The sequence below is a fragment of the Macrosteles quadrilineatus genome, unplaced genomic scaffold (genome assembly GCF_028750875.1).
Source record: "Macrosteles quadrilineatus isolate MER2022 unplaced genomic scaffold, UCM_ALF_1.0 Scaffold_3__2_contigs__length_128488019, whole genome shotgun sequence".
NCBI lineage: Eukaryota > Metazoa > Arthropoda > Insecta > Hemiptera > Cicadellidae > Macrosteles > Macrosteles quadrilineatus.
In genome coordinates this window covers 78,060,123-78,088,040 of record NW_026542596.1, presented here as the reverse complement: position 1 = coordinate 78,088,040, position 27,918 = coordinate 78,060,123, and the positions used below count along the sequence as shown (strand labels likewise).

Below are 27,918 nucleotides of genomic sequence, written 5' to 3'. Positions count from 1 at the left end.
GCGTTACTTCTTTTGTAACGTCGTAGTTAGATTTTAAATCGTAGACACTGAGTTTAAATGGCTATTAAAGACCTTCTTTATGGGATCTATAATCAGAAGATTATGCCAATAGAGGGATAAAGAAGGCATGAGGAGGGGAGGACATGACACTGATGTTTGGTGGACGTGAGTGCGCTACGCAGAAGGTTAATGAAAGAAATTATGGAAAATGAAAATGAAAAAAGGAAAAAACATCCATCTACGCAATGAAGCTTGGGTGGTATATATATATTACATTTGTTGTCGTGGTCGGATCGTGTATCAGGTAGGCTATCTTCTTGATTCCCATTTTCAACTGACTTTGGTAGTGGTACTAAGAAATTGACCTTGACCTATATCGTTAGGCCTTGATGCAACAGAGCGGTGAAAGTTTATGTTAGGAAATGTTAAAGTAAGTTAATTTTTTTGTTTAATTTTAATTTTGTTAATATTAAAAAATGTTTTAGTTGACAAAATAATTTGTTGTATATTAAAATTACTTTACTTAGCCTATTTTGTTTAGTTGAAATGTTAACTGTAAGAATCATTTGGCTCTAAACTTTGCCTAAATTAAAAAAAAAATCATTATTCCCTAGTATAATGTTGTTTCATCTTTCTTAATTTTCTATCCATACAGTACAAATACAAATCCATACAAACACAAATTGAGTAAGTATTAAACATTCTGAGTCAAGTTATTTATTTTTATCTGCTGTTTTAATGTAGGGATGCTTTGTTCTCTTTATTTAACCAAACATGTTTTGTTTGTTTTAAGGTTCAGCCTAGAGTTATATCTTTTGAAGAGCAAGTAGCCAGTATCCGACAACACCTGGCCTCCATCTACGAGAGAGAACAGAACTGGAGGGATGCAGCCAGTGTCTTGGTCGGCATCCCACTTGAAACTGGACAAAAGTAAGTTCCCTGGCTTTTGGTAACACTTTTATTTATTATTGAGCGAAGCTCTTATACGTCGACTCTTATGCATTTCGTAATACGCAAACTCCTCCTAGACGGATGAATCAATCGTTTTCAAATTTTGCATGGTGTTAGAGACCATATCGGTGAGTGCCAACATCTATATGGCGTTAAAAAAGTCTCTCAGGAATCCGCCCCACTGGGTCTCAAAGTTTCAATGTAATCCTTATGGAAGCAGTATTTGACACATAAACAAAAACATATGATCAGCTGTTGACTTTTGAATGCAGTAGATAAAGAAATAGCTGATAGCATTAATCCACAGATATTAGAACAGAAATGGTATGGATCATAAATATAATCAAATGACGACACTAGCTTGAGGTCCTTGACGTAGGAAGTGGTGAAGGAAGTAGTAAAGGAAATGTTGTTCAGAGTGTGGGATATGTTTATAACCAATAGATTAAGGTATTTGCAATCCAATAATGCTAAGGGTAGGGAGGGAAACAGGTCCGAGACGTAGGAAGTGGTGAAGGAAGTAGTCAAGGCGAGCTTTTCGGAGTGTGGGAACTGTTTATGACGATTAGATTAAGGTATCTACAATCTTAAAATTTTATGGGAATAGAGAGAAACAGGCCCGCGACGTAAGAAGAGGTGAAGGAAGTAGTAAGGTGAGCAGTGTGGAGTGTGGGAACTGGGAAACCTTTGTAGCAGTTAGATTAATGTATCTGAAATGCTGAAATGCTATGAGAAGGGATGGAAGCATGCCCACGACATAGAAAATGGTGAAAGAAGTAGTAAAGGCTAGCGGTGTGAGGTGTGGGCAATGTTTGTGGCAATTATATTAACGTATCTAAAATACTAAAATGCTATGGAAAGTGATGAAAACAGGTACACGATGTAGGAAGTAGTAAAGTATGAGGATAATGTGAGAACCGTCTGTGGCAGTTAGATTAATGTATCTTCAATCCTAAAATGCTAAGAGAAGAGAAGGAAACAGGCCCCACGACGTAGGAAGTGGTGAAGGAAGTTTTAAAGGCTGGCAGTGGAGAGTGGGGGAACCATTTGGGCAGTTAGATAAATGTATCTAATACCATTATATAGTCAATATACCAATATATAGTCAATTCTAATACTTAAATGCTACGAGAAGGGAAGGAAACAGGTCTATGGCGTAGGAAATGGTAAAGGAAGTAGTAAGGCTTGCAGTGCAGAGTGTGGGAACTGCCTTTGACAATTACATTAATGTATCTGCAATCCTAAAATGCTATGGGAAGATAGGGAAACAGGTCCACGACGTAGGGGGTGATGAAGGAAGTAGTAAAGGTGAGCAGTGTTGAGTGTGGGAATGGATTAATGTATCTGCAATGCTAAAATGCTACGGGAAGAGATTGTAGACTGTAGGTTAAAATGATTACAAAGCACAAATCGATACATATTTCGATACATGCAATCGTTTACAATAGAAATTTACAACTGAGTTGTCAACAACTGATTTTTACTCCATAGAGGCTAAAAACGATCTTTACTCCCTAAAGAGTAAAAATGCTACTTTAGACCCGCAACACATGCATTAAAAACGACTGTTTTTACTGCAGTATGACAAAAACAATATAGTATGAACCCCTGATGACTCCGCTCAATTTTGTGGATGCCTCTGCAAACGCCACCTTGTTTATAATTAATTAAGTAGGCCCACATAACATAGGTTTATCTGGGCACACACTCCAAGTAGTTATTGTTTGTGCACATTTGTAAATTTTACCTGTTGTTTCTTGCCTCTGGAAACATCAAAATTAAAAAGTAATTCGGTCCAGCATCTAGGTCTTTCTGTGCTACCTACGGTAATAGCTTTCCCTATAGGGAAAAAGCTAAAAGTGGTTACAGCATATCACTACTAAGTATTGATGATCGGATTAGGTGAGTCACGGACTTCGGGCTCAAGGCAGCGATGTCGTGGGTTTGGATCCTGGTCACTGCCGAAAACATTTTATCAGTACAGTTCATCTTTGTACTGTACCGGCTCACCCCTTGCTTTGCTGGATACGTTCCACGCAGTTAGTCTACGTGGACGGGCAAATACAAAGTTAAAAGAGGCCGCCAACCTCTTATAAAAAAAATTACCCCCGCTGCAGCAAACCTGCAGACTAAGCGAATTTCAACTTGTCTGATTACATTTTTACTCAAATATTTCCATAAATAAGACATATTTATTACCTATTTAAATAACATTAGATTTAACGAGTGCTTATGTTTGCTGCTTTGGGGAAGGTAAAAAGTGTTTTTTGACCACAGTATAGGAGGAAATAAATAAATTTGCCAAATTTTATAAATATATATCCATAAACAAGTAAACTACAATTTTCATTTTCTCCATAAAAATAACATGGGAATTTTAAATTACACTATTTTTGAATTTTCTCCGTGACCGTTAGGCATACAAGCGCACTTCAATATACTAAATTTATTATTTTTTTTAAGCTCTACAAAACGGGTTAAAAAGAAATTGCAAATTTTTTTGTAAAAATTAGGAAAACCCATTTTTATCCCATAAAACCCCCCATAAACCCCCGTTCCCATGGTCCGATTATGCTGGTTCGCGAACTCGTTCGAATAAACGTAGGTTTACACGTTTGTACCAAATTTCATCAAAATCGGATCATTTTTGCTCGAGTTATCGCGCTAACGGACACACACACACATATATTTGTACCAAATTTCATCAAAATCGGATCATTTTTGCTCGAGTTATCGCGCTAACGGACACACACACATATATATATATATATATATATATATATATATATATATATATATATATATATATATATATATTAATAATTGAAAACATTAAGTACCCTTTTAAATTCATTTTAATTAACAAACGACATGTTTCAACATTTAGAAATTTAGAAAATTTAGAAATTCTAGAATATGAATGAAATAAAACAAAATTAAATGTCAAAGAAGATTTTCATATACCGTACACACAAATTACAAAATATTTCCTCAAAATTTACTGAATACCATGAACATCAACAAAACAAATCCGATATTTGAAAAAATCCTACAGTTGCAATAAAACAGAAATATTATATAATATACGCAAAATTAAACAAAGAATAGATCAAGATCCTCTAAATTTTAAGTTAGCTTAACATATGACTATATTTAACTATATTATATATTATGACTAAAACACCATCCGTTCAAATATATAATAAGTATGGTTGTGATTAGGGCTACTACTATATTAATAATTGAAAACATCATAAAAACATTAGCCTAAGTACCCTTTTAAATTCATTTTAATTAACAAACGACATGTTTCAACACTTAGGTCAAAGTCATGTTTTTATACAAATACAATAACAAATTAATGAAAGGAATAAATATAGTCATATGTTAAGCTAACTTAAAATTTAGAGGATCTTGATCTATTCTTTGTTTAATTTTGCGTATATTATATAATATTTCTGTTTTATTGCAACTGTAGGATTTTTTCAAATATCAGATTTGTTTTGTTGATGTTCATGGTATTCAGTAAATTTTGAGGAAATATTTTGTAATTTGTGTGTACGGTATATGAAAATCTTCTTTGACATTTAGTTTTGTTTTATTTCATTCATATTCTAGAATTTCTAAATTTTCTAAATTTCTAAATGTTGAAACATGTCGTTTGTTAATTAAAATGAATTTAAAAGGGTACTTAGGCTAATGTTTTTATGATGTTTTCAATTATTAATATAGTAGTAGCCCTAATCACAACCATACTTATTATATATTTGAACGGATGGTGTTTTTGGCCTCTAGGGACCTCAAAACGAAAAATTAAATCGGTCCTGGGTCCAGGTCTTACCATGAGTACTACGGTAATAGTTTATTCCCTATAATATGGGAAATTTGCTAAAAAACATGTGAGTTGCTAGCACACGCATCGGCCAACCCTACATTTGAACACATCACAACTTAAAAAATATTCATAGAAAACTATTTTATATTTATATAGAAATGAATTTTATTATAAACACGAGAACAATTTCATTGTAAAATTAGAAAATGGTTGAATATTAAGTTCTACTTGTAAAAAATGTCAACCAAAATCTTAATCCTAGATCTTCAACTAGATTGTTGTTTGTATGTTGATGTGTGTATGTTTCTGTGAAAACGTTAACTCAAGTCATTTTTGTCCTATTTTGTTGAAATTTGGCATCAAGGTCTAATAGCATAAACTTGAATGAGTTCGCAAACAAGCAAGTTCAGGACATGGAGGGTGTTAAAGGGTTCAAAGTTTTTCGAAAATTAGTTTTTTCCAAATTTTTACCCTTAAAACATAGAAGTGCCCAATTATAAGTAATCTAGTACCTAGGGATTTATTTAGCTATCTGCCACCTCTAGGCAATTTTTTGATAGTTATTCTCCATGTAGGAAAAAATGGCACCACCATCTTATCTTCTCAGTTCTCACACCACTCTCGGTTGCCACGCCTGCAATTTGCCTGATGCCACGTCACTTATCGTTATCAGACCGTGCCATTAATGTGTTCAATTCAATGCAGATACTGTGTTGGTATTAAAGTATTGATTCCGACTATTTAAGTTGGTCTTTGGTACCTCGAGAATCACCTTCAGCCACATCACTTCTGTAGTAGATAATCTATTAAATTATATCCAGGGAGATCAATTTAGTAACCTTTTAGTTTTCTACCTACTGTGCCACCACCAATCATTTTCAGCATCATTGATCATTTAATTGTCGGTTTGCAGGCAATACTCTGTAGACTACAAGTTGGAGACATACATGAAGATAGCTCGGCTGTATCTTGAGGATGACGACCCAGTACAAGCTGAAGCTTACATCAACAGAGCTTCCTTACTACAGGTAAGAACACTTAGAGCCATAGAGTTGTTCCGTTCTAAAATTGTAATGACTCCTGACAACATAAAAATTTAGTTTTTGCCTGATTTGTTGATTGATTGGAGGACGATTTGATGCAGTACACAAATAAGCAATCTTGTCTTAGTTCGAAATAAAGTGGGCTCTTTGTGTTTAAAAGAAAGGGCTACAAATATCTCTACTGCTCTCCCATGGGCTGTATAAGAGATAGAGTAAAAGTAGAACATTGTATAAAAAATGTCATCAAATTCCAAGTGGAGACTAAGGCCCAGATTAAAATTGTTGCATACAACCAAAGATCAGCACGTGTTTTGCGGAACGGCCTGGATCACAACACCTTCATAAAGGAAATGGAGAGGTGCTTGGAGACCTTTTCTTATCTCCAGAGGGAAGAAGATCCACTAACACCAATAGCACCAGGAGAACAAACTTATGCAGATGTTGTTAGCCGCTCTTCACCAGTGAGTCCACATCACCCACCGCTGATTAATCCAGTGAGCAGAGAGCAGATGCCGACATCAGACGTCCCTCTTCGCCTCTCTATGAGTACCACCACTGACCACGGGAGCCTTCACCTACCAGTTACTCCGGAGTCTGACCGGTCATTTGGTGTCTTTAGTGGTGAAAAAAGTCAATCTAGTGTGAAAGTGAGTGGCAATGAAGATGATCGGGCAACCAAGGGTAAAGATAGCAGCTTAAGTCATAGTTTTTTAGAAAAACGGTCTCAAGTCAATATCATAGTGTAGCTTCTGGGCAATTGTATACTCCTACTCGATTAAATCTTCTTCAGGTAAATATTCAATGTTTGAGAAATAAGTTACTTGAACTTGAAAGCTTCTGTGAGGAAAATAAAATAGACATAATATGTCTCTCAGAACATTGGCTTACTTCTGAGGAATTACAGGTTTTTACACCACATGGTTACGTTCCCGGTAGTTTTTTTATTAGAAAAAATTTTTAAAACGGGGGTGCAGGAATTTTTGTTAGAGAGGGGATTGAATTCTGTAAATTTGATATGAGTAAATTTAGTTCAGAAATAGACATAGAAATTAGCTGTGTTAAAATAATTAAAGACAATTTGTATGTTATATCATTGTACAGGTCACCTCGTGGCAACATAGATATATTTTTTGAGAAACTTGAATTAGCCGTGAAGAAGGTTTTATCGAGGGGGACCAAAGTTATCGTCTGCGGAGATTTTAACATAGAAATGATAACAACTGATAACAACAACTCAATTTTGTTTTTGAACTTATTAAGATCAATTAATTTATACTGTACTTATTCCTCACCCACCAGAAACAATGCCTGTTTGGACAACATTTTAGTTAACTTCTCCCAAGATCTATATGAAGTTACCTCAGCTGAGGGTCACTTTGCGGACCATACTCCACTCCTTTTCACTTTAAAATCTAATATTTCATATACCAATAAAAACTGTAAAACATCACAACAAACTTCTTATTACCGATCACAGAATAATAATGTTATCCAGCTATTTACCAATGAATTAATAAAAGAGAAGTGGAGTATGGTCGAAGAGCACAAAAACGAGATAAATGTTAATACACTGTTTGATAGCTTCTTTAAAAGATATGTAGACCTTTGGCATTTTTGTTCACCATTATTAAAATGTAAAAAAAGCAAACCTACAACTAGTAAAAACAAAGTTAACTGGTATACCAATGAGTTAAGAGTTGAAAGAGACAAAATGCTGACTTTATTTCATATTTACAAAAATTTGTCAAGGAGTGGCTCTGAGCAGACCCAATTGGCTTATAACGCTTATCTCACATGTAAAAGAAATTATAGAAAAAACTTAAAACTAACTAAAAAAATAGCTTGTGAGAAATACATTGATAGTGCAAGAAACAAATGCAAAGCTGCTTGGGAGGTCATATCCCAAGAAAGCTGCAAAAGTTCCACCAAAGTCATCCCTCTTGACCCTGAGTGTGTAAATCAATACTTTATAGAATCTGTCAATGAACTGGTGAAAGGCATTCCTGACACTAATGTCAGTATCTGTGATTTAATGGGTACAAGACCTATAGCTCCTAACTCCTTTCACTGGACAAGTGTAAATCTGGTTGAAGTTTCAAAAATTGTTTCAAGCCTATCAAATTCAAAAAGCACTGATTTTTATTGGATATCCAACTATTTACTGAAACAGACAATAAATATAATTAAGGGACCACTTGCTTATATAATAAGTAGATGTTTAGAATCTGGCTATTTTTCTAATATGTTAAAATTGTCTAAAATTACACCGGTTTATAAGAAAGGAGACAGAAATCTTCCACAAAATTATCGTCCTATATCCGTTATTCCAATTTTTTCAAAATTATTTGAAACTGTTATGTACAATCAACTTAGCAACTATTTTGAAATAAACAGACTATTTTCTGAGTCCCAATTTGGTTTTAGACCCGGACATTCTACGATTTCTGCAGTAATGAAAATTGTCAGTAAAGCACTACATGCCTTTGAAAATAAAGAATCAGCCTTCCTATCCCTATTAGATTTAACTAAGGCATTTGATTGTGTACCGCCTATCAATATCCTTACTAAACTTAACTTTTATGGTGTTTCTGGCGACTCCTTGAAATTAATTGAATCATACTTAATGAACCGTAAGCAATATGTAAATATTATGGGTGCTCACTCATCATTGTGTGATGTCTCCTTGGGAGTGCCGCAGGGCTCAGTTCTCGGACCATTTCTCTTTATTGTAATAATAAATGTGTAACGACCCAAAACCCGTCAAGGGGTAAAAACCCGATTTTTATTTTAAGATATTAATTTTCTACGTTCGGGGTAAGCCGCGCCCGCGTTGTCAGCGGCATCGTAGGGGCAAGGGTCCTACGTCATCGTAGAGGGGATGACGCTAGTTACCTACCCCGCCGCCAGGGGCGATGGCGAAGAAGGACAAGAAGAGCGGACAGCGGACCTCATGGTCAGTCGTCCACCCGCTACCGAACCGTCAGTACGCTTGCTGTTTGGAGACAATCCAACAGTCTATAACCTCCTAAATTCTGGTCAATCAAAGATTTCCCCCGTTCCTGGTAGAATCATAAGTCATCAGGTTAGTGTGCTACCGAATTTATTTTGTTTAATCTCATTTTTAGAGAAGTTTTATTATTTTTATTTTACTGTGGCGCAGTCGCGCGCACCCCGCACGCTTTTTCACGTACGAGCACACTACCTTTTGTCTTAAACCAGCTTCGGAAATCAGTTAAGTTGCCGGAACGGTTTACGTACGACTTACCCCGTTACCCCGGACCGTCCTACGTAAATTTGGTTTAAAACCCCCGTATCGACTCTGGTGATCGACCGAGTCTAATTTTCCCGACAAGTTTACTTTGGTGATTACCAAGTATAACGACCGAATCACGTTTTAGTTCAGTTTCTGATTAATTAGGCTTATTCGCATTTCGATAGGTTATTCAAAATTCTAAATTTAACTTTACATATTTTTCGAGTGGCTATGATGAGCACTTGTTAAAGGTAAGCTTAACATTGTAAGCATTATTGTTGTAATTAATATTCTGAGCCAATAAACTCGAAACGATAATTAATTAACGAACACGTTAGAGTCCTGGACTATCTCATAGTAGGCTAAGCTATCTGGACAAATTTGAGGTGTGACAGAATTTCAGGTGAGACGACAATAACGCACTTTAAAATATAATTTTGTCTCTCAACCCGAAATTTCGTCATATCAAATGGCGATCCGAACAGGGACTATTGAATGTTAACGATATTTTATGGCGCCCGAAGGCATAGTCGATAATTAATTGTTTTGGCTCAGAATTTAATAAATATTACACATACGAACATTACCATAATCAGTGTTGTGTACGAGACGTTACAGTGGAATATTGGTTGTATACCGTAGAACTGGATACGATTAAACGTCAGTACTGTTGTTTAACGTACTACGTTTGTTTAATAGAATTACAGGATATTTATTGGAATTTAATCGAATTCGAACATAACCGTTTATACATCGCACTTATTTATACCAGTGTTTATAGATTTCCTCTGATAATTGATTGTTATTCTTTTATAATTATTTAAGTAGGAAATAGTTAACACTGCCTTTCGATTTAATTCATAATATTCTGTAAGAATTGTTCTGCTTCAAGAAGGCTAGTCGACCGGTCAGTTCACTAGTGTTGCGCTTGCCTATTGTTCTCTGTATGAATGGGTAAGAGATAAGAGCGGCCCGATCAGCTGTTTGATAACGGTTTGTTATTGGAGTTTCCCCGTAGTTCTTTCAATTCTAGTGAGCTTATTTCTGCATAATATTTACATCCGTTGCATTGCATAATATTTATAACGAAATTGACGCGCTTTAAATATTTGGGATCAGAACTGTTTTATAATAATATTGTTGATTAACATATTGTTATACTTCTGGTTGTCCTAATATTTAACAGCAATTAGAATACCCCAGTTTTATTGTATTGTAATACAATATTGTTACACACAGGAAATAACATTGTTTGATATAATAATACAGGATTATTATATTTTGGATTGAGCCTAATTACGACGGTTTACGTACACGTTAGTGATATAATAATATTGTTGGTTAACATATTATTGTATTGCTCAGTAACAATTAGTTCACAACGATCATTAGGCTAACGTATTATCGGAACTTTGTTTACTTTTGCGATTGTAAACATTGATTGTTGGGGTATTGTATCAGTGGTTTAAATATTATACTGAACATTTGCGATTAGCGACGAGCCTTACGACAGTTACACAGTCTTTTACGTATTTTTTCGACAACAACCATTATCGTCGACTGTTGTATTTCCAAATAATAATTTAAAAATGACACCTTGGGAATTATTTTTGCGCCTTTGGACTTATCTTTTCCCAGTTATGTATATGCTGACTCCAGATGAATCAGGGAAAAGGCCCCCGCGCAAAAACAATGAACCACCGCCAACTGCTACCGCTCCCGCCGTCACAACCGCTCCCGCCGTCACAACCGCTCCCGCCGTCACAACCGCTCCCGCCGTCACAACCGCTCCCGCCGTCACAACCGCTCCCGCCGTTACTACCGCTCCCGCCGTTACCATCACACCCGCCGTTACCACCGCTCCCACCGTTACCACTACAACTGCCGTCACCACTTCAACGTATGTCGCTACAGCAACCACCGCTGCCACTGCCGTTACCACTCGTGGGTCTACGGAATCGATCGTGCCGCGCACACCGTTTGACGAACCGCGCGTCGGGTGGATTTATAGACTGAGCAAAGAGGAGCTGCAGAATGAGATGAGTAAATACGGCCTTTCTACGGCAGGTACGGCAGATGAACTTAGGAAGAGTTTTGTGGATTTTTGGCGATCGCCATTCTCCGCAATTACCCGTACCGAACCCTACCGGACCGTTGAACCTCCACGCACTCTTAATATCCCGCCAGCGAATTACGGGTCGGAATACGCGTCTAAGGACAAGTTAGGCTTACATCCCGCCCTCGACGAACGTGACACTGTACGGGAGATACTTGGGTTGTCACCGAATGCGGACTCTACGCTAGTGAGACGGGTCCTAGCCTCAATGGTGAATACCTTGAGGTCCAACGACGCGACTCCCACGGGACACGCCACGCCCCCTACCACGAATCATGCCGATCTGTACTACGGTGCGGTACCACGTCCTAACGCCTCGGCAACTCGCGAGTTGCGAGATGCCGATCCATCGAGCCACGCTGGCCCCTCAGGCCGCCAATCGCTAGACGGAGCCTCTATTTACAACGTCGTTCGTAAGTGGAACCTTCGTTTTGACGGTCGCAAAGACCCGGTATCGTTCCTGGAACGCTTGGAGGAGCTAATGGAGGCGTATTCCTTAGCCCCAGACCAGGTCTTCAGGGCTCTGCCAGAACTGTTGACCAGCAACGCCCTATTATGGTACCGCAATAACCGGGAAGTGTGGGCCGATTTCCAGGATTTTCGTAGCCATTTCGAAATCCAATATCTACCTCTCGGTTATCGCCGTAACTTGGACGAAGAGATTCGTAAGCGGACACAGGGTGACCAAGAGCCGTTTAGAGATTTTGTAGTCGCGTTAAGCACGCTAATTCGAAGGAGAGGATCCATTTCGTCCCACGATAAGATTGACTTGATTTATACGAATATGCGACCCGAATACAAGCTTATGGTGCGACGCCAGGACTGCTTGACTCTGGCTGAACTGATTAAGCGTGCCGAGGAGTACGAGGCCTACGTTAGGGATAAGAGCACGTTTCGTCCTCCACCACCTCCGGCTATCTCTCTCATTCCTGAAACCGCGTACCACGGGCGAAGGCGTTCCGAACGTCCGGTCAATAACGCCGCAGTCACTGCTGAGTCAACGCGCGAACCGAGCTCCCGGACCTATCCGCAGCACCAGAGGTACGACCGCGCGCGGCAAGGACCGAGTTCGCGACCCAAGGCACAAACCCTATCCGTGCCCAACTCCCACACGAATGTGAGAGGGGTGGCACTGGAGAAAACCGTCCACGTCAACAACCAGTACGTTTGCTGGAATTGTGACCGTATGGGACACTTGTTCCGCGACTGCCCCGAACCAAGAACATGGAAGTGTTTTTATTGCAAAACCAAAGGCGTCTCGACCGCAAAATGCAATTGTAAGGCGGGAAACGCACACAGGATTCAGCTAAGGAGGGGGAGGCTGAGTCCAAATCCCCGATCCGGACCACAACCCCCCCAAGAATGGAGCGCGTGGCTCCAACGAATAAAAGATTTCCCTGTCTCGACCAATCACGATGTTGTTTCCCTCGATACAAGACCCTTCGTAACCGTAGAAATTTTCAGTCGACCGTTTAGGGCACTCGTGGATACCGGCGCTATGGTCAGCCTCATTGGTGACCGTCTCGCAACGTTTTTACAATCCCGAGGGGTCCCGCCTATAGACAGCGATGTCTATATAAGAATGGCGAATGGCATGCTGTCTCACATCACGACTGGATACCGAGTTCGCGGATTATTCGGCGGACTCGAATACGAATGGGACGCGTTGCATGTGACGGGATTGGCTTGCGATTTAGTCTTAGGAATATCGCAAGTTAACGACCTCGGCTTGGTGCGATTTGAACTCACTGTAGAACGAGGTCCTGGAGAATGTTCCGGACCCACCGACGACGTAGCTGCAGTGAGTAGGCTGTCGGTTGATCAGAGCGTGCGACTAGAGACGTTTCTAGCCAACGAACTCGCGCTCCTCGAGAAGGTCACGTCAGACCTGGAAGGCGAGGAGGAAGAAGAGCCACCCCATCGACCCGTGGTTACAACAGTCGCGCTGGTGGAGGTATCCCCAGCCAACCGTCGCAATGCTCCCGCAGATACGCCTCACACCCCGATTGCCACCGCGTCGTCTAACCGGCCAGTGCCACAGGAGGTACGCGACATCCTGTCCAATTTACCGTTGGAAGACACGGGGCGGCGAAGGAAAAACCAGAGGATGAAGGTGTTCAGGGGAGATGGAACGTTTTTCCGGGTCCGTACGAAGAAGCTGCGGACGATGAAAGACATATATTGATGCGACGTGCCCATTTTAAGACAAGTCTCAGTTTTGTTTTGTTAACGCTCGAGTGAGCTTCGCGGCAGACGCCGACAATACCCTAGGTTTGGGTATTCTTTTTTTCTTTTTTCCGTTTTCTTTTTTTTTCTCTGCGAAGTAAGAAGGGGGTGTAACGACCCAAAACCTGTCAAGGGGTAAAAACCCGATTTTTATTTTAAGATATTAATTTTCTACGTTCGGGGTAAGCCGCGCCCGCGTTGTCAGCGGCATCGTAGGGGCAAGGGTCCTACGTCATCGTAGAGGGGATGACGCTAGTTACCTACCCCGCCGCCAGGGGCGATGGCGAAGAAGGACAAGAAGAGCGGACAGCGGACCTCATGGTCAGTCGTCCACCCGCTACCGAACCGTCAGTACGCTTGCTGTTTGGAGACAATCCAACAGTCTATAACCTCCTAAATTCTGGTCAATCAAAGATTTCCCCCGTTCCTGGTAGAATCATAAGTCATCAGGTTAGTGTGCTACCGAATTTATTTTGTTTAATCTCATTTTTAGAGAAGTTTTATTATTTTTATTTTACTGTGGCGCAGTCGCGCGCACCCCGCACGCTTTTTCACGTACGAGCACACTACCTTTTGTCTTAAACCAGCTTCGGAAATCAGTTAAGTTGCCGGAACGGTTTACGTACGACTTACCCCGTTACCCCGGACCGTCCTACGTAAATTTGGTTTAAAACCCCCGTATCGACTCTGGTGATCGACCGAGTCTAATTTTCCCGACAAGTTTACTTTGGTGATTACCAAGTATAACGACCGAATCACGTTTTAGTTCAGTTTCTGATTAATTAGGCTTATTCGCATTTCGATAGGTTATTCAAAATTCTAAATTTAACTTTACATATTTTTCGAGTGGCTATGATGAGCACTTGTTAAAGGTAAGCTTAACATTGTAAGCATTATTGTTGTAATTAATATTCTGAGCCAATAAACTCGAAACGATAATTAATTAACGAACACGTTAGAGTCCTGGACTATCTCATAGTAGGCTAAGCTATCTGGACAAATTTGAGGTGTGACAGAATTTCAGGTGAGACGACAATAACGCACTTTAAAATATAATTTTGTCTCTCAACCCGAAATTTCGTCATAAATGATCTTCCCAAAAATGTAGGTGTAAATTCTATTATCTATACAGATGATTCCACGTTTTTTACTTGTAATAAAAACCTTGACCTCTTGGAGGCCAGAATAACCTCAGCTCAAAACCAAGCACAAGAATGGTTCTCAGCTAACAAACTGCTGTGTAATGAGACTAAAACTCAGAATATTTTGCTCAGTCTTTCACAAAATCAAAACTATCAATCAAAATCAATCATCGATCTAAATCAATCTGTAAAACTGCTGGGAATTCACATAGTCTCAAAGCTCACATGGAATTACCATGTTGTAAATTTGTGTAAAAAACTCTCAAGGGTCAATTGTTTGTTTTGGAAACTGAGCTCCATAATCTCTACTGACTATCTGAGGACTGCCTATTTCGGACTCTTTCAGTCTCATATTGCTTATGGTCCCATACTTTGGGGACACTCTGCAAATGTCTCAGATGCCCTGATTCTTCAAAAAAAATTAATTAGAACCATTTGTCAAGCCAGGCCTGGAGATCATAGTAGATGTCTTTTCAAACAATTGAAGATTCCTACAATTATTAACTTGTATATTTATCATGTATTAATATTCACAAAAACAAATCTAAATTCTTTTTTTATTAGACGTGAGGTACACAATCACAATACCAGGAATAAAAACAAACTTGAAATCCCGCAACATAGGTTAACAAAGTTTGGAAATTCTTACATGGTAAATTGTGTTAAATTTTTTAATAAGCTTCCTGATAATGCTCACACCACTCCTCTTAAAGGCTTCAAAACCAAGATGTATCAATGGCTTCTAGACAATCCATTCTTTACTATTAATGAGTTTATGGCCACCAACATAGATAATATATTTTAAGTTTTCAAATTAATGATAAGCATTAACGTTTGTTTGTTTGGATGAGGTTTACCAATTTTATTAATTTAATGTTTATGAAGCTGTTGTTTGGGTACTAGGCTGGAGTTGCAACTTTAGTTTTAATTTAAATATATTTAGATATTATTGATGATTATTATCGATATTATTGATATTATTTGATGTTATTGACTGTATATATTTATGTTGACCATGCCCATCTCATGTAAAAATGATCAACGGCAATAAATATCTTATGTCTTATGTCTTATGTCTTATAATCCTTACTAAAACTCTAATCAATTTTTTTTTAGTTAGGCCTATCTTAGTTATTTTAATGACTGAGTGACAACTTTTTTTTAAAGCCTCATTTTCAAATTAAATATTGCAGGCAGAGTCGAAGAACGAGCAGTTGCAAATCTATTACAAGGTGTGCTATGCTCGAGTGCTGGACTACAGACGTAAGTTTATTGAGGCGGCTCAGCGTTACAATGAACTGTCCTACAGATCCATCATACACGAAGATGAACGGATGACAGCTCTCAAGAACGCTCTCATATGCACTATTCTAGCTTCTGCAGGCAAGTAACACCTCATTGAGTTGTAAAACTCAACTAAACACGCCTCTGTATATGTATATGATCTGTCTACCTTATACATTTGTTGATGTACCTAATCCATGGTTACAGAAGGTTTGGGGAAATAAGATATCTCAGGTCCACCTGTAAGGACCGCTCTATTTGTCAGTCTCAACATTTACAACCTTATTAAAGTTATTACCAACTTATTAGGTTGACACTTTTTATTTTAATGTCCCACCTTTACATTCTAAGACGCTAGGTTCTAGCCCGGAACTGTTTTGCACATTACAGCAGGCGAGTCCTAGAGGGTCACGACATTATCACATAGATAAAATCCATTGGTGATTGGCGGGATTTGAAACCGGGACCTTGGGCTCCGAAGCCTCGTGCTCTCCAGCTCTTACCACTAGACCAGCTTGCATCCTGTTAGGTTGATACTACAGAATCCTTGACCCCTATTCTCTCAGTGCCCACTAAATATTATCAGGAAAATTTGCATGGAAATCTTCAAAACCAATTCTGCATTGGGGCATAGTCTGATTGACATTTTTCTTTTGTTTCAAGTGAATTGTTAGGGATGGTGAATAGACGTTTGTCAAGAAAATTAGTGCAGACGTTTCCAATCATTTTTGTAAAAAACTTACAAGACATTTTACTATCGACAATCATATTTTTTCAAGTGAAAACATCAGATTCTTGTGGTAATGTTGAACAATGTCTGTAATAATGATGATGTTACCTGCAGGTCAGCAGCGCAGCCGTATGTTGGCAACACTGTTCAAGGACGAGAGGTGTCAACAGCTGCCAGCGTACTCTATACTGGAGAAGATGTACCTGGACAGGATCATCCGACGGTCAGAGCTCCAGGAGTTTGAGGCTCTGCTTCAGCCTCACCAGGAGGCCCTCACTGGAGATGGTTAGTGTCGTCTGTCATCAAACTTGAATTATGAGGGAAAGTAAGCTGTTGTAATGATTACAGCATGTAGTGTATTGCGCTCTAGCTTGGCTTCTCTCAAGCCCTGCCACGTACAGTTTGATCCTTATGAATTGCACACTAGACCTCACCGAGATGGGATTTGAAACACCCATGGTGCTCTTTTTGCCAGGAGGAATGCCTTGGCCACAAAGTTGACCCAACAGTCTTTTTACGCTAACAATTCTGGACAAATCCCTAGCATAGTAGTTTTAAGTTTACTTTCAAGTTGCAGCACATGTTAAAACTTTTTTATTAGCTTGCTTTGTGGTCCGGTACAAATTTTGCAATCAATTTTATACTAACTTCCCGATGAGCTAGATACTTGAAACTTGAATAATAGCTCACAAATTGATGACAATGCAATATTATATCATTTAATTTTCATATTTCCCTTGGGCTACGCCCCATGGGCTTGTTTTTATTAGCTCTCTTTCTTACAAATTTTGATATCAATTTTAAACGAAGATCCCGATAAGCTAGATACTTGAAACTTAGCTCACAAATGGATGACAATGCAATATTATATAATTAAATTTTCATATTTCCCTTCGGCTACGCCCCAAGGGCTTCCAAACTTTCCATGTTTACATTTTGAAAGAATGTAAATAAATATATCAATTAATTTAAGTCAGATGTAAATACTTAAATTTGACAGTTAGAAGAGCAGAGGTTGAGAAGTACAGGTTCTGCTCCCGAGATATTCTAAAAATATAAAACAAGCATTTCAAATTCAAAGTAAAGATAAAACATCTGATTACAGATAATAAGGTTTTGATTATGTATTAACAGACCATATAAAATAGATTTTACATATTTACACATTAAAGACTAAAAATTAGAAAATAATTTATGTATAAAAATACTTTTCAGTGTGTTTAAAAACGTGGCTTTTTAAAAAGCATTTTTATTTATAAATTATTTAGGTACGGTACAGCTACAGTATAAATTTTGTTGTTGAGTTACGCTTCCATATATAGATATAAGGATTAGGCTAATTTAAAAGTAATAGAGTTCAGCTAGCTTACCTGAGAAAATTAAAAGTCCCGAGGGCTAAAAGATTATACAATAAAAGGTCACAAAAACAACACTGATATTTCGTTCTAATAGAAGACTTCTTCAGAAAGTAGGTTGAAGTCAAAACATTTATCTTCTTATTTAAATTAAGATAAATTGGATCAATTTTGTTAGGTATTTTGTCCCTGAGTCCTGTGTACCTCAGCTGCCACTGATTACCCACAGTATTGTGTTGTATTAATAGTCAAAGATTGTACACAAAGAAATGTATTTATGGTAGGGGTGTGCGAGTACTCGAATCTTCGAGCTTTTTGGTCGAGCTTTTCATTATTCGGCTTGGCTCGAGGCATTTTGAAAAAGCTCGAAGTTCGAGCCGAGCTTTTAATACTAAGTCAAAACACTTAATTTGGGTCATAATTGAAAACAATGTTATCACAATTCTACGTTGTTCATGCATTCTAGGTTTGATAAGCACGAACCTCAGCTCAGTCAAGACGCAATGATTATCGATCGTAATTTTGAGGAGATAGGAAAGAGACAAACGACCACATATCGCGTTGTCTTTCTAACAGCTATTCGTATCGTAATATACAACGCAGTGCGAGTGCGTGATTGGCTTGTTGTTATGACGACACACGGTTGCCGTGACAGCCTACAGTGCGCACTGAGCACTGCGCCTTGTGTGGGAGGGGAGATTATATCAACAAACAATTTCAGGAATCCTATTTTGGGACGGATGAAAGATAAGGAAGAAACAAAAAGTGGTCACGTGTGCAAATGTAGTGGGCGACACAATAAGGCTGTAAACGAGTATCGTCATGTCGTTGTTCCTTGTTTGTTTACTTTTTCAGATTCCTTATCAAACGCCCCTATCTGCTATCTCTCTTTCTCTCTCTCTCTCTCTCTCTCTCTCTAACAATGTACTGATTAAACAGATTGTGGTTGAAGACTTTTCTACTTATAAGTTTCCCTGCAGTTATTTTAGTTAAATCAATCCTATAACCTTTCTAATGTTTATCAAAATAATTAATTATCTGTTTTGTATTTTATTTCCTTTAAACCAACCCCTATTTACCATATGTATTTTATAGAATAAAATGTTTGTTTATAAAGTTTGACTGGCCACACAATATTGTACCTTTTTTATTTTGTATAAAGTAACAGTTACCTTGATGATTATATGTATCAATAAGTGGTGCGTGCTGTAGTGAATGCTTTTTATTATCAAAATAAGTAATGAATTATTAATTTTTGATAATAATACATGGGTCATTGAATACCATAATGTGATGTAGTTTCCTATTTGTAACTTGCAAATAATAATAATTGATACAGTAGAACCCCTCATATCCGGCCTTGGTTTTACCGGTCCTCTGTTTATCCGGCCCCTTCCAGGAAGCAAATATCAACATTTTTTTCTCACAGCTTACAGACGTTTAGATGCAAGCACTAGTCTTTGTGACTGCTCAAGTCATAAAATAAATTGTTCTCAGTATTTATCTGTTTGTTTATACATTTATTTGCTGGGTCACTATACTCAGTTGAGCTAGTAGGCCTAACCTCTGATCAGTTGGTTGATTATTTCCAAAGTGGGTTTAGTACAGTACAGTACGAGTACATTAATTTTTGTATTTCACAAAATGGTTAAGAATGTTGAGTAGAAATGCAAGTACCATTTAAGTCCTAATGATCTTTACTTTAAGTACAATTTATTGTCATTTTTACCTCTATTTAATATGTTTTGTTACCTGGAATCATAATATTTGTACATTCATTACTGACTTTAACCTACAAATATTTTTTTCCCTTTATTACAAACATATTGTAAAGCAATAGAAGAAGCTCTACAAGAAGTGACAACAATAGATAAGGGAATTTCAATTGGCTCCAGAATTAACATATTAGCGTTTGCAGACGATGTCGTCATTTTTGCAGAAACTTTAGAGGACCTACACCAACTAACAAAAATATTTATGGACAAAACAGGACAATTAGGATTAAAAGTAAATGATGGGAAAACCAAATATATGCAATTTTTAAGAAATCAAGGTATAGCCCAAGACCCACTGCAGGTAGATGACCATACATTTGAAAAAGTAGAACATTTTAAGTACTTAGGGGTTATCTTATCCAGGGAAAACAAAGAAGAAATAGAAATTCAAAATAGACTAAATCTGGCAAACAGATGTTTCTACGCTTGCAACAGACTGATGTCCTCTAAGTTACTGTCTAAAAACACCAAAGTTAGAATTTATAAGACAATAATCAGCCCAGTATTATTATACGGAGCTGAAACATGGAAACCAAATAAAAAAGAAGAAAAGAAGTTAATCACATTCGAAAATAAGATTTTAAGAAAAATTTATGGACCAATTTATGAAGGTGGTGAATGGAGGAAGAGACACAACAGAGAACTGAGAGAACTCTACAGAGATCCAGATGTGGTGTGTGAATTTAAGTGTAGAAGAGTTAGATGGGCTGGACATGTTTTACGAAGAGAGGAGCAAAATAAGTTAAAATTAGTTTTACTAAGAAATCCCGAAGGAAGACGACCGAGAGGAAGGCCAAAACAAAAATGGTGGAGCCAAGTAAAGAAAGACATGGAGCAACTAGGAGCAACTGAGGAGGATGCAGAGGATAGAGCAAGATGGAGAGGCTTTGTTGGTGCGGCCAAATATCTTCTTAGATATGCATGGCCCTGGGAGTAAGAGTAAGAGTAAGTATTACAAACATATGTTTATTTTTCTAAAAATAATCCCAGAACAGAATTAAATGAGACTTTTGATTGCATATATTGATTACCGGTACCTATTATTATTAGGTATGAATTGTCATTTTCATAGTAGGTTGGTTTATCCAGCCAAATCGTTATCCGGTCAGGGGCTTGGTCCTGTGGTGGCCGGATATGAGGGGTTCTACTGTAGTTAATTCTGGAAAATGAAAAATAGTGATCGCATTCATAAACCTGTTGTCAAAACAGCAACACGGGTGTAAGGGTTTATTGTTTCATAGGGGTACAAAGGACGTGGGTGTTTCAAGGACAAAGTGTTGGGCCTCCCGGTTTAGGGGGGGAGGGGTGGTGGTGAGACTGCAAGAAGGGGAGGAAACTGGTTTTGGCTATTTATTGATTAGTTCGCCGACCCTTCTAGATGACAATATTGAGTGACAGTGTTAATTCATAGTGTTCTTTATTTCATTTCTTGTTTACTTTGTGTGTTATTCTATTAATTTTAGTGTTTTGGTCTATTTCCTCCATATGTCAATTATATCTTTTTTAATATATAAGTTTACTTTTTACTTGTCTCTCCACCTTTTTGGATCCAAACCAAAAATACTATGTTCTTTTTTTGATTAATACGATTGATAAAACTAAAATATTTTGTGCATGGAAAACAACAAGAATAATCACGTGTTTTAAAATTTATTTTGTATTTATTTATACAAAATAGAATTAAATATTCATAGTAGTTACAATATACATAATAATGTAATCGACTTGCTAGTTGTTTTGTCGTCATTCAAGGTAGCGTTGCTGTTCTGTTATGAAAGACAATCTGATTGTCTCAGTCTGCACTGCATATCTCGTCAGGCCTTCAATTATCCTTTTATTTCTTGCATCTTAATTAAGTTCAGTTCAGTTCTTATCGTGATTATCTACTATTTGATGTCTTGACAATTCTCAATGTTTTTAAACATATTAAAATAACATTGTGTTTATTTAAAAATTGACTGAACATTATTATTATGCACTTTTTTAAGAAAAAAAGTTTAATAATTTAGATAAGGTGACGCTAGAAAAAGCTTGGCTAGAAAAAGCCCGAGCTCGAAAATTTTTGGAAAAGCTCGGCTCGGCTCGGCTTGAGGTTGAAAATCACTATTCGCACACCCCTAATTTATGGTTACAGGGCTGTTTGGTTGGCAGCCATTAAGGGTGATATCCACCTCCACTCAGGTGTGAATATGAAAATGTTTCATACATTTTTCACGAATATAAAAAATATTTTTTTAAAAGAATGAAAATCAATAAATGTCTTATTAGCATGTCCTATTAGAGGACCTAACCACTCTAAGGGTTTATGAGAAATGCCTCTCAAACCCCCTTCTATCTTCTTTGCTTATTTCTTATCACCGTCCGTTGCAACTACATACTCTATGTTTTTTCATAGTGTTTCACCTTACTTTACATTACCTTGAGGATGAATCTTTCCATTATGTCCCAGTTTTCTTTCTTCTCTATCATGACTGACCAGGTTCTCAGACTCTTTGACGTAGATCTGCCGTCTCTCACTTGCCTACCTCGAGGAATCATTATGAAATAGATTTATTTCCAAGTCATCTTGGCATTGAGCATCAGCACATTAACTGTTTAATGTAAGTAATAAATGTTAATTTTTGTTATGTAAGTAAGAAAAGCATAATTTTTTGTAAAGGTATAAAAGACACTAATTGTTGCTAGGATCCACTATTCTGGACAGAGCGGTGATTGAACACAACCTGCTGAGTGCCAGTAAACTCTACAACAACATTACATTTGAGGAGCTTGGTGCATTGTTAGAGATACCTCCGACCAAGGCAGAGAAGATTGCCAGCCAGATGATCTCGGAGGGCAGAATGAATGGCTTCATCGACCAGATCGACTCCATTCTTCATTTTGAAAGTAGGTTTACAATTATTTTCCATTCCATGTCAGCTAAAGTATAAAAACCTCAACTTTGACTACCCTCCCCAACTCATGTTACCACTTAAAAGAGAAAGAGTTATACTTAAGTAAAAGGGGACATTAATGTGTGATTACATTGTAATAGTATATTTCGTACCTAGGGCCGAAAATGAGGTTTTTGCCGGCTCGAGATAGTTTTTAAGTTCGAGACGAAGTCGAGGACTTAAAACAATCGAGAGCTGCAAAATCATTTCGGTCCGTGGTACGAACGCTATTTTTCACCACACTATACCCTAATACCACTATTCACCACAATAATAATGCACACTGATAGTCAACACAACTACAAATTTAAAGTTATGTGAAGAAATAATTTGAGGAATAGCAAAAATAATAATAAATAGTTGCTAGGCAGCGGTGACAATAAAACAATTCTATTGCAATGTTGCAATGGATACTGATTGTGTATTTAATATGCATTCATGTTTTAAGAAAGTAAGCAAACAGCTGATTTTGCAGCCCTAGGGATGTAAGAACCTGCTCGGTCCCCAAATGACGATGACAGCTGGCATGGCCAGCAAAACGTAACTTTCAGCCACCAATTAACGTATGTAAAACAGCTAAAAACATCATAGTGTGGTGAAAAGGTCCTTTAGTGTCCTTGGAGGCTAGCGGGCCATCTTAGATCATTTTAAACATCTGCTGGAGTTATTTATTGTCCAAAAATATTTTGTCGAACACCAAAGTGATTATTATTTTAATATCTAGTATTAGCCCAGTCAATAAATGTTTTTTACCGCAACTAAATGGTGGAAAGCTGGATTTTGTATATGTGATAGAACCACATGAGAGGTGTATTTTCCCAAAAGTCCCCACTTCTACCCCTTGAGCTTTACCCCCCACCCCCCTCCAAACACAGAAATTGCAGTGTTTTATTTAATTGATCATAACTCGAATGCTATGTAAGCTATCGAGCTGCGATTTGTTTTGTTTTATTTCTGATTAGTTTTCCTACAACTTTTGTATTTACAACATTTTTCTAAAACCAATACTTAGGGAGATATAAAATTTAAACTTCGTTAATAGCTTTGTTTCAGAGTGCAAAATTTTGTTTTTCTCTATGTATACTTTTAAATAGAAATAATACGCAAATATGGTTCAAACAAAAGTTTTAGTACGTTTTTCAAGGTTTACAAATATATTATTGGTTAGTCATCTAGGTGACCGGGTGAAGAGCTGGGCGTCGGCAAAGAGAGCGTGTGCGGGCTAGTTGAACACCTCTGCGCTGCGTCATCGCATCTAGCCCAGACAATAAACGCACAAACTGCCTTTTTTTGTAGCTAAATAGTGGAAAGCTGAGTTTGTTATATGTAATGGAACCACTTAAGACGTGTATTTTCAAAAAGTTCCCGATTCTCCCCCTTGAGCTTTCACCCCCAACCCCTTCCAAACCTGGAAATTACAGTCGTTCACTTTACTGGATATAATTCAAGTTCTATGCATGCCATCGTAGTGAAATTTGATTTGTATTATTTATAATTAGTTTATCTACAACTTTTGTACTAATGGTTTTCTTATAAAACTATGTCCAAAGCGATATAACATTTTAACTTTTTTTGATAATGTTTATGTTTTAGAGTACACAATTTTGTTTTACCCTCTATATATTTTTCCAAATAAAATACGCAAAATGTGACAAAACAAAATTTTAGTATGTTCTTTAAGGTTTATAAATATATATTTGGTTAGTCATCTGAAAAAAACTAATGTAGTGTGGGCGTCGGCAAAGACAGCGCATGCAGGCTTCTAAAGCATCTGCGCAGCCCCGCCCGTCGATGCGTCGCGTCGTAGGCACCGACATCGCTAAGTTCTCAAAGGTTGTATTTAAATGCTAAGGCTTTGTACTTTGTACTTTACTACAAAAAACAATCTGCATCCAAGTTTAACCGTGAACTGCAAAAACAATTATTATTTAGATGGAACCCAATCATTTAATTTTTTATAACTAGTTTTGGTTCAGGTAAATTAATCTCTACCTACTTACTTGTTATACTTGAAATACTTCATCTTTGACCAATGGAAGTTTGATAGATTGAGGTATAGAACACTAGGCCTTATAAACACTTTACAATTTACTATAAACATACTCTTTGCTCTTCCTTACGTAAAAATGTGCTTTCTGTTATCTACCACTAATGGGACTCGCTTTGTTCTACAAGATTTATACTAACTGCACTGCGCCTCGCAGTCAGTAAAGATCTAAACAGTAAACTGCAAAAAATACTTATTAGATGAAACCTAATCATTTATACATTTCTTAAATTTATTGATAGTTTTAAATCGTTTCTCATTTGAATTAATAATTAATTTAATTATTTCTGTCAACGGCTATACCTATTGACAAAAATATACATGGATACATATATTACATTACATAAAGCTAGGTAAGAAACATACTGAACCCAATGATGAAATGACCCAATTCGCCTATGGGTCTGAGGATGACTGGAGTGTCGAATCAAAATCTACCACCACTTACCATCTTTAAGTATATTTACAGTATTGTAAGTAAGTGTAAATTAAAGTTTTAAGTGTTAGGCTATTAGACGTATTTTATTTTATTTACTTTCCAATTAATTAATGTAATAAGGCATATATCCAAAAGTTATAAATAAGTAAGTAAAAAACTCTATTTGTGTCCCCATACATGCAGGCAAGACTATTTACGGGATACATACAGGCAGATTACTCAAATTTCCTTTCTTAACATATTGTGTAGATGTGTCAATCAAATTGTGTTTTTTTCATAAAAATTGGCAGAAATGTATTACGAATCTGCTTTACGGCACTAATATGTAGTCGATATCAATCACTTTAGAGACTCTATACTGTGAATCTTGGTGACGTTCTGTTCTCTAATATTTGATTGTTTTCATGTTATCTCAAAAATGAGTCAGCTTAATAGTTCTTTATTGGTTTGTGGTAGACATTATGCAAACGTTTAACATCGCTAATAAAGATGAAGGCGCTAATTAAGTGTTTTAAAATCTCCTCTATTTAGACTTAATAAAAAAGTAGTTGACATTGACTGGTTTTAATTTGTATTCCTTACGATGATTAAAAATGGCTTATAAATATTACCGACAGTTTTCTACTTTGTTCGTGATAATATTTTAACACAGGCTTACAACTCATGGCAGAGCAGAAAGCTAACCCTTGCTAGCGGGAAGCGTGAAGAGAGGGACATATCAATGATAGGACGCAGTTTGTATCAAGGATTAGTGGGTCGACGAAAACTTTTTACTGAACGCGAGGTTCTTCAGTTAGTCACGGTTTGGCTTGGAAACAGATTGTTTTGGTAGTAAAGTAGGCTACAAGTGAGGAAGTCTTAGGATTTGTATAAAAAAGGCGAGAACTTAGCGGTGCCGGTCCTTGTTATTATGCATCGACGGGCGGGGCTGCGCAGATGCTTTAGAAGCCTGCATGCGCTGTCTTTGCCGACGCCCACACTACATTAGTTTTTTTCAGATGACTAACCAAATATATATTTATAAACCTTAAAGAACATACTAAAATTTTGTTTTGTCACATTTTGCGTATTTTATTTGGAAAAATATATAGAGGGTAAAACAAAATTGTGTACTCTAAAACATAAACATTATCAAAAAAAGTTAAAATGTTATATCGCTTTGGACATAGTTTTATAAGAAAACCATTAGTACAAAAGTTGTAGATAAACTAATTATAAATAATACAAATCAAATTTCACTACGATGGCATGCATAGAACTTGAATTATATCCAGTAAAGTGAACGACTGTAATTTCCAGGTTTGGAAGGGGTTGGGGGTGAAAGCTCAAGGGGGAGAATCGGGAACTTTTGAAAATACACGTCTTAAGTGGTTCCATTACATATAAAAAACTCAGCTTTCCACTATTTAGCTACAAAAAAAGGCAGTTTGTGCGTTTATTGTCTGGGCTAGATGCGATGACGCAGCGCAGAGGTGTTCAACTAGCCCGCACACGCTCTCTTTGCCGACGCCCAGCTCTTCACCCGGTCACCTAGATGACTAACCAATAATATATTTGTAAATCTTGAAAAACGTACTAAAACTTTTGTTTGAACCCTATTTGCGTATTATTTCTATTTAAAAGTATACATAGAGAAAAACAAAATTTTGCACTCTGAAACAAAGCTATTAACGAAGTTTAAATTTTATATCTCCCTAAGTATTGGTTTTAGAAAAATGTTGTAAAAACAAAAGTTGTAGGAAAACTAACCAGAAATAAAACAAAACAAATTGCAGCTCGATAGCTTACATAGCATTCGAGTTATGATCAATTAAGTAAAACACTGCAATTTCTGTGTTTGGAGGGGGGTGGGGGGGAAAGCTCAAGGGGTAGAAGTGGGGACTTTTGGGAAAATACACCTCTCATGTGGTTCTATCACATATACAAAATCCAGCTTTCCACCATTTAGTTGTGAAAAAGGGCGTTTTTTTGCATTCATTGACTGGGCTATATACTGTGAGATTAGAAATTTTCTTTATAATTTTTTAATTGTTTAACGACTTAGAACGTCTAGGCTCCAAGGACTGTTCAGCTAAACGCCTCCTCCAGGTGGTACTAAATAAATGACAACTTAGGTGGCTGGTTACCTGTGATCGCACAGCTGTAGCAGCTGCCACACACAACCATCTTTTAGAAGGCTAAGGTCTCTTATTAACATTCCCCATTCTAGCACAGAAGGTTAGAACAGGTCAAAGTAAGTGCGAGTGCCCTATTTGAGTCCTGCTTGAGAATAAAGTCTTAGCACTTAAAAACCCACATTGAAGAATTTGAGGGTAATGTAAGGTGAAATTCCTTTAGACATACGTTAAACTTGACAATATTTCAGTGTTCCACAGGTGGTGTGTCATAATCATGCTTTCTTGACTAATTCCATTTGTGGGATCGATAACACAATACATCTGGATTTATTTTCAGCCCGAGAGATTCTGCCAACTTGGGACAAGAACATTCAGTCACTGTGTTACCAAGTGAACCAGATCATAGAGAAGATCTCCAACGCTGAACCGGAGTGGATCGCCAGAGCGGTGGACGACCAGATGATAGTTCACTGACCCGACCTCAACCAAATGTTCCCTCGCTGTGTTATAACAAATAAATAGACTTAACTTTCTGTCTACATTACTGAATATTTGTTAGTCAACTTTGACATTTATGGTGTGTTGACAACTTGTGGATGTGATCATAAGATTGAATACACAACTAAAACTGTGTTAGTCTTCATTCCGATTTGTTGATCCTTCTCTTAATAA

At 37.4% G+C, this 27,918-nt stretch overlaps 1 protein-coding gene across 1 annotated transcript in view; it reads left to right on the top strand.

Annotated features, from left to right (window-relative positions):
* LOC128990065 (COP9 signalosome complex subunit 4) overlaps nt 1–27,878 on the top strand; it is a 37,232-nt gene extending 9,354 nt beyond the window's left edge. Inside the window, exons 4-9 of the mRNA XM_054412295.1 lie at nt 794–930; nt 5,700–5,814; nt 15,760–15,943; nt 16,689–16,865; nt 22,396–22,596; nt 27,584–27,878. Of these exons, the coding sequence (XP_054268270.1) occupies nt 794–930; nt 5,700–5,814; nt 15,760–15,943; nt 16,689–16,865; nt 22,396–22,596; nt 27,584–27,720 (951 nt within the window). The 3' untranslated portion in view covers nt 27,721–27,878. The remainder of the gene's footprint in view (nt 1–793; nt 931–5,699; nt 5,815–15,759; nt 15,944–16,688; nt 16,866–22,395; nt 22,597–27,583) is intronic.
* The last annotated feature ends 40 nt before the right edge of the window (nt 27,879–27,918 follow it).